Source organism: Hemicordylus capensis, chromosome 8 (assembly GCF_027244095.1).
Source record: "Hemicordylus capensis ecotype Gifberg chromosome 8, rHemCap1.1.pri, whole genome shotgun sequence".
NCBI lineage: Eukaryota > Metazoa > Chordata > Lepidosauria > Squamata > Cordylidae > Hemicordylus > Hemicordylus capensis.
In genome coordinates, this window is record NC_069664.1 from 7,280,644 (window position 1) to 7,292,771 (window position 12,128).

General features: G+C 43.4%; 1 protein-coding gene across 4 annotated transcripts in view; it reads right to left on the minus strand.

Moving 5' to 3' along the window:
* Window positions 1-5,857: 5,857 nt before the first annotated feature.
* Window positions 5,858-12,128, minus strand: part of C8H8orf58 (chromosome 8 C8orf58 homolog) — a 49,488-nt gene continuing 43,217 nt past the window's right edge. For 3 of the 4 annotated variants that reach the window (XM_053269470.1, XM_053269472.1, XM_053269471.1), the window contains one exon: window positions 5,858-8,711. In XM_053269470.1, coding sequence (XP_053125445.1) covers window positions 8,612-8,711 — 100 coding nt within the window. In that variant the 3' untranslated portion in view covers window positions 5,858-8,611. The remainder of the gene's footprint in view (window positions 8,712-12,128) is intronic. The other variant, XR_008311016.1, reaches the window with a different exon arrangement.

Sequence of the window (12,128 nt, forward strand, 5' to 3'; positions counted from 1 at the left end):
ACAGCTGTAGTCCAATGGCAGCAGGAACCCCTCAGCCCTAGCCATCCATTGTGGCTAAGGACGATGGGGGCTGGAGTGCAACAGCATCTCTGGTGTCCTTCAGACTGGCCACCCCTGGCCTAGACAGACATTCACACGCTCTTTGGGAGTCTTACTGGACTACACTGCAGGGTTGTCTGAAGCCACTCTCTTCTCATTGCTCGCTCATCCACCACTCGTATTGTTGGAGAGTTTATTTCTCCCTTCCTAGTAAAAGGAAGGATTTTCAGGGTCATGTTTTGCTGTTTTTTAAAAAAACAAAACAAAACAAAAAAACCCACCACCACCAGTGTTCCCTCTAACAGGTGTTGTGGACTACAATTCCCATAACCCCCAAGCAAAAGCCATTGCACCTGGGGATTCTGGGAGTTGTAGTCAGCATCATCTGGGAATCTGTGTTGGAGAGGAGGTCACTGCCTTACATATACACACACTTTTCAGGAGTGGGAAACTTCCGTTTTTGGCAAAGGCATGCTGACAAATCACTGCAACAATACAGTCCCTATCTGTAAGTACATTTCCCCCTGTAAACATGGAGCACTTTTACTCCTCTAGTAATGGCATCTGGTTCAGAAACAAAAGATCTGTCCCTTCCTTCTCATGCTGGAAGGATGGGAGTGGTAATGCCTGTGACATCTAGAGACACTTTAGCTCCCACCTTTGTACGTGACATCACAGCACCTGGTTGAGAAAAAGCCCTGTTGAATACTAGGATTTACTTCCAAGTCAAGATGCATAGGATGGGATCAAGTTGTCATCAGCACATGCTCTTGTTTTAAGGGCTCAAGGCCTCATGCCTTCATGCAGTTAGTCCAAAATCCAACCCTTCACTCAGATTTAAGTAATTAAAAAAAAAAAATCAGCCTTGCAGCTGTGTTACTGGAGAAGGGATAAAGATGAAGAGGTACAACTTAAAGGGTAAATATATTCAAGAGACTGCCCTGGAGTATTCTTGCAACAGGAATGCAATTGCCATCCTGTGGCCAATATCGGAACTCTTCCTTTGCTGTTCTGTTTTACTTTCCATACCCAGGACAATCAAAGGGGTAGCTGTTTTACAGCAAAAAAAGTAAAAGAAAAAAGGACACCATAAATGACTAATACATTTCTTTAACATAAGAACAGCCCTGCTGGATCAGGCCCAAGGTCTATCTAGTCCAGCATCCTGTTTCACACAGAGGCCCACCAGACACCTCTGGGGAGCCCACAGGTAAGAGGTGGGGGCATGCCCTCTCTCTTGCTGTTGCTTCCCTACAACTGGTATTGAGAGGTATCGTGCCTCTGTGGCTGGAGTTCGCCCACAGCCACCAGACTAGTAACTATTCATGGATAGTCCTGTCCTCCATGAATTCGTCTAAGCCCCTCTTAAAACCATCCAAGCTAGTGACCATCACCCTCTCTGCAATATGCTCTACGTGGGGCTGCCCCAATTAATAACTTTTTATTTGAAATTTAATGTTGATTGTGGTTTTTAACCTGATTTTAACTTGTTTACTTAATTGGGTTGATTTTATTACTTTTATTGTATATTGTATCTTTTGTTATGAGCTGCCCCGAGCAGTAGTGTACTGGAGGGGTGGAGTATAAACATTTTAAATAAAATTAAATAAATAAATATCCCATGGCAAAGAATTCCATTGATTAATTACGCACTGTGTGAGAAGGTACTTCGTCTTGTCAGTCCTAAACCTAAGACAACACTTCATGCATCAGAATAAAAAGGACTGTATCCACACAAGCTAATGCTCCTTGGACTCCATTACAGCTTTTAGAAAGCTTGTTAAATCTTGGCTTTTTATCCAGGCTTTTACATAATTGTTTTTATTGAGGCTTCTATGTATTTTTATCTGTGTATCATTTTTATGCTTGTATTTTATAGATTTTAAATTTGGTTTGTTTTTATATTTTTAGCTTAATACTTTTATTGTCATCTTATTGTATGTTTTTTAACTTTTGTAAACCGCCTTGTGATTGTTTTTTAATGAAAGGCGGTATATAAATGCAACAATAGAGAAATAAAATAAATAAAATACAATCAATGTATTAATGTTCAAAGTGCTACAGTTTTTCACTGATCAAACAAAATACAAGAGTTGGGAGCCTAATCAGGGGCGGATCTTATCTGTGGACAGCACTCATCTTACATTTCTCAGTCAACCAAGTTGCCTCTGCCTCCGTTTTGTGTGCCTAGAGTTGTGAGGTGGACGACAGCAGCAACATCAAAAAAGAAAAAATGAAAAGTCCCAGATCTTTTAATGATCTGCAAGCTCTAGTAGCGAAAGTCAAGGAACACAGTGAAAAAATGGTATGACGACTAAATGTCAAGAAGACTAAACTAATGACAAGGGGTACAGCAACCAGCCTCAGAATTGATAGTGAAGACATTGAAGTGATGGATAGCTTCTGCCTTTTAGGATCGACCAAAAGTAAGGGATGCAGCAGTCAAGAAATACGCAACAGATTATCACTTGGTAGGGCTGCAATGGAAAGGATATTTAGATTCCATTATGTGTCCATACCTACAAAAGACTGGAATCATTCCCAAGACACTCTATAGATGTGAAAGCTGGACTTTGAAGAAGCAAGACAGAAAAGGTATTGACGCTTTTGAACTTTGGTGCTGGAGAAGACTTTTGAGGATACCATGGACAGCCAGGAAAACAAACAAATGGATCATAGAACAAATCAATCCAGAATTTTCATTCAAGGTACAAATGATCAGGCTCAAACTATCATACTTCGGACACATTATGTGAAGACCCAGCTCCCTTGAGAAGTCCATAATGCTAGGAAATGTCAAAGGAAAAAGAATAGGATGAACAGCAGCAAAGTGGATGGACTCAATCATGACAGCAATGAATACACCAAAACACCTAAAAGGCCAAGTTGAAGACAGATCATCCTGGAGAGAATCTATCTATGTGATCGCTAAGAGTCGACACAGACTTGACGGCACTTAATTAGCCCGGCTGGCAGTAAGTCTGATCTTTTGCTGGCTTGAGTTTGTTTGGAGGGGACGAATGCTTCCTCTCCCTTGCTCTCTGATCTGATCCGTATGCTAAGCATTATGGCCCATTCCCAAAATGACATGCCATAAAACATTGGAAGGAACAGCAAACTGTAATACTGGACTAATTAGATTAGGCACTGGAATAAGAAGCCAGAAAGTTATTTTAGGCCATAAAACCTAAAATATGCATGGATTCCCGAGTCCAAACTGCTTTTCAAATAATTGCATAAGTGGCTTTCCATGTGGTGTTGTATAGCAAAGGAATGGATTCTGTTGGAAGGAAAATAATTTCAGCCAAAAAGCCAATGTATGCTAAATAAAAAAAAAAATAATATGACCTAGTGTAAAAGTGTTGGAACTAGAGCAAAAGATCTTGGTTCAACCCCCCACTCAGTCATAAAGTGCAGAGTGACCTTGGGTCAAGCACCCTCCTAGGATAAACATACAAGTTGCCTATACTTAAAAGTAACTTAGAACCTGTAATGCAGTGATTCCCAAAACATGTGTTGTAAGAAATATAGGAATTAAAAGTAGTCAGAGCAGACAGCTTGCACTGCCTCCTTCCAACGAATATTGGAAATACAAGCCTGTCTGTGCATTGGCTGTGATCAGCCACTACGGATACGGCAGAAATACCTGCTCTCAGAGGAGAGGCATCCAGGAGTGCCACACCACAAGTCAGAGGGGATGGGCTCCTTTATGATCAGGTAGTTCTGTTTTTGGTAAGAGAGCTGGTCTTGTGGTAGCAAGCATGACTTGTCCCCTTAGCTAAGCAGGGTCTGCCTTGGTTGTATATGAATGGGAAACTACATGGGGGCACTGTAAAATATTCCCCTTAGGGGATGGAGCCGCTCTGGGAAGAGCATCTCTAGGTTCCAAGTTCCCCTCCTTGGCTTCTCCAAGATAGGGCTGAGAGATTCCTGTCCGCTTGGAGAAGCTGCTGCCAGTCTGTGTAGACAATACTGAACTAGATAAACCAATGGTTTGACTCAGTATATGGCAGCTTCCGATGTTCTGGTAGATTTTCCAATACTAAAAAGGAACCTTAGCAAAATTGTGGCTATCACATATTCAGACTGGGAAAATGTATGCATAGACAAAACCAATGAAGTATTTCCCTCCTTCCCCAGATAAGACACAGTACATGATTAGTTGTTCTGGGATAACCACCTCAACCTCTGCTTCATTCACGTATTCAAGTGGCACAGGTAGCTGAGAAAGTGAGTCAACTGGCAAGAACCGGGGCTCTTTTTAGAGTGAAGCGTACCTCTGATTTATAGGTGAAAAGAGTTACCTCTCTTTTCACACCAGTTGCAAACACAGAAAAGAAAATATATATAATACATTAAAGGTAAAGTGTGCTGTCGCGTCGGTGTCGACTCCTGGCAACCACAGAAATGTGTGGTTGTCTTTGGTAGACTACAGGAGGGGTTGACTATTGCCTTCCTCCTGCACAGTATGAGACGATGCCTTTCAGCATCTTCCTATATCACTACTGCCCGATATAGGTGTTTCCCATGAAACATACCAGCAGGGATTCAAACCAGCAACCTCTGGCTTGATAGTCAAGCCATTTCCCTGCTGCGCCATCACAGAATTTTATGCGCGCGCACACACACACACACACACACACACACACACACACAACCAATACATTTTACCACTTTTCAACAAAAGTTCCCAATGCTGTATACATAAACAATAACATTATGAATGTCAACTTTAAATCAGAAAGTGAGCCTTAGCTAGATAAAGCTTGGAAAACACGAGTGTAGTGTCTAGTGCAGTTGCTTTGGGAATAGAAAACCAGGATCAAACCCTTACTTGCATAAGAAACATATTAGAGAATGTTGTATTAAGTAGCATTGCCATCTTCTTCCATTTATTTCCCAGGATGCTCTGCTGCCAACCTAAAAGTCACCAAAAAAAGAACTTCAAAAGGGTGGCTCCAGCATGAAATCAATAAACTAGATTTTGTTCATATGTTCTGTTCTATTTAGCTCAAACTGGGGTTTTTCTTCTTCTTTCAATGCAGCTGTTAAATTAGCAGAATAAAGGAAAGACAATCACATGCTTGCCAATTGGTGGTGTTGCAAACGGTCACTGCTTCTCCTGAATACATCTGAACTTGTGGTACAAAAATGTCACTGTACATCTTGCATTTCATGGCCATTTCCTCCCCCTCACCCCCGCCACCTGCAAACCCCACTTTAACCATTTGCTAAAATGGGATCTAGTCCACTCAAGTTTATGTCATGAAAACATCTGCTAGTTTTAAGAGTTTTGTTGTGTCATTGACTCTTATCTTGCAGTTAAGCAGGCAGAAATCAAGCAAGAGAAACTTTCCCTTTAACTTTATCGCCCTGATGGGAAAAATGTCTACTGCTAAACTGATGCTAAGTCACGCAGACAATCACCCAAATACTCAGTCTGGCCTGCTTCTCCTTACTGCAAGATTAAAATGCTGCTCCTTAGAGAGAGGGAGGGAGGAAACCAAATACATTGCATCAGTTCCCATCACTCTCCTCATACATCATGGCTAAGGGTCCAAGGCAATAGGCTTAAATGGGAGCTTGTAGCCCCGCGATTACCTTGGTGAAAACATACCTGTTGCACTCCATGACCTTGGTAACCCAAACTTTCTAGCTGGTTCTTATTCTAGCATTCCTTTCTAGAGCATTGTAGTCTTTTAAACTTTGCTGAAAACTCCACAGGATTGTTGTGACAATAGAAGAGAAGGGGTATGTGTCTCTTCCCCCACACACACCCCGCTGCGCATCTCCTGAGCTCTTTGGAAGATTTAAAAAGTGTGTGTGTAATTTTTTTAATTTAAAACAAGGTACACAAAACAGAGCCCAGATATGCACAGTGTGTCTCTTGTTTTGAGAAAACATTTGATGTGACAAGCCAAGATAAATCTCCAGTCCTCCTTATAGCCAAGCTACTCACAGAGGTAAATCCAACAGTACCTGGTGTTGTTTAGTGCACATCAAAGAGAAAGTGGGGGAGTGGGGGAGAGCACAGTCAAATGGAAGGAGCCTTCCCTTTGCCAAATCCCTAACAGAGTTTATACAGAGCCTAGTGCCAAAATACAAAGCACCGATCACAAGCTCCAGCAAAGAACTTCAAGAGTCCCCACTGCCTGGATTATAAGACGTCCACAAGTCAGGCCATCTTATAGACACTCCTCCCACAGATACTCCTTTGAGACAGGAAAGGGACAGGTTCTCTTGTTTACCACGGAAGGTGAAACACACCTAACACCCCAGGATACAGCTTGGTTACGGAGCCATCGCCCAAGGGCCATTTGGCTAATGAGGGCTACATTCCATTCCATGGGATATTCAAGAGTAGCTGTTTTCTAGGAAAAGCAGCTGAAAACCCAAGACACTTCTGTGAACTGTGTATACAAGGATTGCATTTCAGAGGGGCAAAAAAGATTTCAGAAAAAGAAAGCATTCTCATCAAATTTAGAAGTCTGCTTACAAATATATCCAAGTTTTTATATTTTAAAAAAAAACAAAACACTAAGAGCAGGTTTTGCAACTCCTTAAAAAAAATCATAATGGCAGTGTTACCAATCTAAGTCAGAGTCACAGGAATGCACTTCTTTGGCACGCAGGAATTCAAGTGCATTGAAACAGGACGATGGAAGAAGTCAGGATTCTCAGTCTTGGGTCTCCAAATGTTATTGGACTAAAGCTCTCACAATAGCCAAAGAAACACTGGGTTCTGCTGAATGTATGAACTGGCTTTCAGGCAAATTTCCTCCATCATTATTTCCAAAGCAGGATTTTTTTTAAAAGTCTGCAAAAAAAGTTTATTGTCCTGTTTTAGGCACCTTGTGAATACATCCATTTTCTATAATATACATATTTACACACACACTCATACACGCACACTCACAAACGCACGTGACCGTTAGGCCATATAAATATACACGGCTCACCCCATGTGTGAAGTCATACGGTTGCATGCATAAGAAAAGAAAAGAAAACAGGAGAGTGTAAATCATGTCTTTAAAAAAAAAAAAGTGTGTGTGTGGCGGGGGGGGGGATGGAATAGTAGTCAAGCATGACCAGGAAGTGATTTCACATTCTACGACACAGGGATTTCCTGGTGGAGGTCGGGTGACAGAAGACCCAAGATGAACAATTTCTCCTTAGAGCCATCTTTCTTGCTTACTTACAGCCTCCATAAGCTAATGCTTATGTCTGCAGTCTTAGCTAGCCAATGAGAGCACAGTCTCAAATCTCAGGAGAGCAGAGTAGGGACCTGGTTACAAGAACACCATTGTCATGGCTCTGCCGCCACCGCATGGCACGAGGGTGGCGATAGGCCTTTCTTCCGCTGCTTGGAGGCTGTCTCGGTGAGTGGTTCTCACCCCCAGGCTACGGGTGTTCTCGGCCCTGTCTGGCTCCCCTGGTCGGCTGACTCGTTGACTGCACCGAGCAAGATCTCACGAGGCCCAGAACCGGGTACGCGAGATCTTGCCCCGAAGTCCCACTGGAACGAGACATCTTGCGAGATTTCCAACGAGAACCCGCGATCTCGCAAGATCGTCGGCGAGACTTCGAGACTATATATAGAGCCGACAGCCAGTGATGAGGGGCCAGACTGGGGAGAGCTACCCAGTGGTTGGGTGCTCCGTGATCCAGGCAAGAAGGGGCAGAAAGAACTGAATAGCGAGGAGAGCGTCCTGTGGGGTTAACAGGTGCTCGAATATCCTTGGTAAAGCCAGTTCAAGACTCGGAGTCTGTAGGCTAACCCCTAGAAGGGCCGGGGCAAAAAAGGGACAGGACAACATTATAGAATGCCAAACACACCCTGTGGGGGTGCATGTCGCAGACCTAAAACTAGCTGTCTTCAGAGGACCATGGTCAGGGAGATCTGCCCCTAAGGCAGTGCATTGAAAAAGTGAGGCTAGTGAGAACTAACAATAAGATTCTGTGTTGACACAACACTGGCTCCCTGCAGACTGTGCTTTGCAAACTAGAAACTAGCTTCACCTAAACATGTGCACCGCTGCGAACCATGGCCACTGCAATCCAGGTTCCCTTATAACCATGGTTTGCAATGCCATACTGAACCCGGATTTGTGTTCGTGTGTGGATGCATATGCAACATAAAACTAAGATTGAATACCAAGAAGAGAAGTTGAGGAGGGGGGGTGCTCCGGAGAAGCAAGGGAGAACATGTATTCAGCTGACCCCCCATCTGTAAACCATGTTTTGCGGGGAGCCAGGGTGATGTCTGCATTGGGCCAAAGAGGATCTCCTCGTCCCGCTGAAGATACGGGCACATTTTTCACCCCTCGCCAGGGAAAGGGCTGAAAGTCTCAAGCCTATCCGCTCCCAAGGAGGAGGGCTCCTGCATTCCAGGTCTTGCCTGAAAATCCCTTCCCCTCTTGCCCCTCACACCGGAGGAGATTCAAACTCCATGGCCCTTGCTGAAGCAGGCAGAGCATGCTGGAATCTGATGCGCACATGAGAAAGTTAGCACTCAGGGCAGTGATGAGGTGGGGCTCATAAATCCATCACGTCTCCGAGAGGTCCTGCCGCTTCACCGCATGGAAAGGTGTTTTGACCGCCGTTTCTTTGCCCTCAGAGTAGGTAGAAACCGTCGCCTGGGCTGCTCTTGTACGACCACCGTAGTGTCTGCTCTGTAAGGAAAATAAAGAGCGGTGAGGAAGATCAGGTTGGAGACTCCATTCTTTGTGGCGTTTGCAGCCCAGCTCTTTCAGTTACTAGCAGGATTTCCCCCTGCTACACTTGGGGAAGCTGGAAAACCAAGCTCCTTCAGTGACACAGGCACCCGTGCAATGTTATGCATGAGTCGGTCAGCTGGAGTAACTGAATTCATGCCTCAAGCCGCGTGCCAGTATCACTCCTCCAAAGCCAGAGCTATGTTAACAAGTGTCCGAGCTCTGTACAAAGGCAGCGCAAATGAAACAATTGTGGAGATAAGTAGACCGTGAGCCAGGCCCACAGATTTGGCTATCAGTACCATTTCAGGGGATGAAAGTGTAGCTTTTGGCAATGTATACCCCCACCCTGACTCCTGGTGACCACAGAGCCCTGTGGTTGTCTTTGGTAGAATACAGGAGGGGTTTGCCATTGCCATTTCCCATGCAGTATGAGATGATGCCTTTCAGCATCTTCCTATATCGCTGCTGCCCGATACAGGTGTTTCCCAAAGTCTGGGAAACATACCAGCGGGGATTCGAACCCGCAACCTCTGGCTTGCTAGGCAAGTCATTTCCCCGCTGCGCCAGCACACTTTACCTTTACACCCCCACCCCCCAGAGATGGAAAATAGGTAATAGCATGGTTACACTTATAGCTTTCTCTGCGTTAGAGAAATGTCCCTTCTTTATCCCTACCTCCAAATATTTAAGGGTAAAATTGCAGTCATTTTTGCACAGGGGGCAGAATAAAAATGAACATATGGTTAAACTCTCTGCATTGAATAATTCTGAGGACATTTCCATTCCTCTGATAACAACGATAAAATTGTATAGTAGTTTTTGTGGTTGTTAACCCTTTTTAGAGCACCATTGCAAATTTGGCTGATGTAGGCCTGGTTGTATAGCCACCTTAAGTGGCGCAGTGGGGAAATGCTTGACTAACAAGCAGAAGGTTGCCGGTTCGAATCCCGCTGCTACTATATTGGGCAGCAGCGATATAGGAAGATGCTGAAAAGCATCATCTTACACTGCGTGGGAGAAGGCAATGTTAAACCCCTCCTGTATTCTACCAAAGAAAACCACAGGGCTCTGTGGGCATCAGGAGTCAAAATCAACTTGATGGCACACTTTACCTTTAGGCCCGGTGGTCAGGACAATAAAAAGCATGATAGCCCATTGAAAACAACGTTTTGCAATGCTATCACCTTTTTTCCATCTCTGGGGTGCAGATCTTTAAAAAAAAAATCACGACGAGCATTTGCACCCCACCCCCAGATGATATTGATCACCCCAGTTGGCTCATATACATGGCTTAGTGTTAGGAGAACAAGCTATAGCAAGTAGTAGATGGAAAGCTTTCCTTCTCAGTTTTGAAAATGCCTGAGGTTCCTGCAACTCAGGAATTGGTGGTTCATTCTAACTGTGGTTAGTACAAAGGAACCACAATTTCAGATCCCACTTTATTTTCACTAACCACATATAAAAGAAACCACAACTTCCAGGGTTTGTGTAACAGGAAACTGCAGTTTATGCAAAACCAGAAACCGCCTCTTCCTCTGCAGGCAAGGGAAGTGGGGAGCATACAGCCCAAGAATCAATGCAGATCAGTAACAGAACATTAAGCCATGGTTTAGAGTTACATCTGAACCAAACCAATGTGCATTTTCAGCATCTGGAGTATCCAAGCAGCACTAGGATCCTCCTCTTCTTTAACTCTTACTACCAACCTGGGAAGCCTCCCTAGAACAGTAGTAAAATTGTTCAGGTCTCAATAGCCAATCGCCCTGAGCCAATTTTGGAAGGGTGGTATATAAATTGAATAAATAAAATAAATAGATACAAGAAGAGGGGTGGGAATTATCTCCAGCTACCAATGTTTACTTTTTGTCCCAGGCAGACAAACCAGAGATGGGAGGAAACAAAAAGTAACTGAAAATGTACTTTCTGCTATTATTAGTTATTAGTTAATTTCATGTTAGGGGATGGGGCCGTAGCTTAGTGGTAGAGCATCTGCTTTGCATACAGAAGCGCCAGTGTTCAATCCCTGGCAGCATCTCCAGGTAAGGGAAAGGGTCTTTCCTGAAATCTTGGGAGAGCCACTACCAGTCAGTGTAGACCACACTAAGCTAATGGACCAATGGTCTGACTCAGCATAAAACAGCTTCCTATGTTTAATTATTGCAAGCCAACTCAAGAGCGTATTGAGCTGAGAGATTGGAAATAAATGTTTTAAATAAACACAAATTCGTAAGGCAAACAAACTTCCCAACAAGCTTAAGGTCTCCTTGTGATGAATTCAAAGACTGGAGGAGACAAGCGGCAGTCGAAAGAGTCCCACTTTACATTTACATCTGCTGCCAAATATAAAATAAGAGATAAAAGAGCCACAGCTTCTTCCACCTATTCCTTTCCCAGTCCTTTTCCCCGCCTGCTGCAGTGAGCAGGTCTTTTAGGTGCGGAGAGGGCAAAAGGCCGAGGAGGAAAAGGGGGCCGAGGAGAAAGAGCTACACGCACCATCTCCGGGTTCAGTATGTATGCATATAGTCATTTATTCATCGTATGTTTATACCGCCTGATATGTACATCTTTAGGCGGTGTACAAAATTTAACACACAATATAAAACAATAGAAACAATCTCATAAAACAAAAATTAAACCATTTAAAATCAATGCCAGTTTTAAAAAGGTGCATCTTGAAAGTCTTCCAAAAAAACAGAGAAGGAGATGCTCTAATTTCAGAAGGGAGCATATTCCAATAGTCAATTGAAAGGTAAAAGCCAAAAACTGGTTTACAACCTGGCAATTTATGCTATTTTTATTTTCTCAGTGCTCTTAAATGTGTTTTATATTGTTAAACACTTCTTTTTAAATTTATACTGCGAGGAACCTTAGGGCCTTTTTAGCAGACGGCAGCAAATGAACTGAAAAACAAACAAAAACTTAACACACCAACAAAAAGGATTTGTTTATTTTTAACTCCACAGAATTGGACTTCCAAGTATCACCAGCCCACATCTAAAAAAGGACATTGTGGAACTGGAAAAGGTGCAGAAGAGGGCCAAGGAACCTTTCTAGAGCACCTTTCTTATGAGGCAAGGCTAAAATACCTGGGGCTATTTAGTTTAGAAAAAAGACGACTGCAGGGAGACATGATAGAGGTCTATAAAATCATGCATGGAGTAGAGAAAGTGGATAGAAAAATTCTTCTCCCACTCACATTACACTAGAACCAGGGGTCATCCCATGAAATTGACTGCCAGGAGATTTAGGACTAACAAATGGAGGTACTTTTTCACACAACACTTAATCCACTTGTGGAATTCTCTGCCACAAGTTAAGTGGTGACAGCCAACAACCTGGATGGCTTAAAGAGGGGTTTGGATAACTTCATGG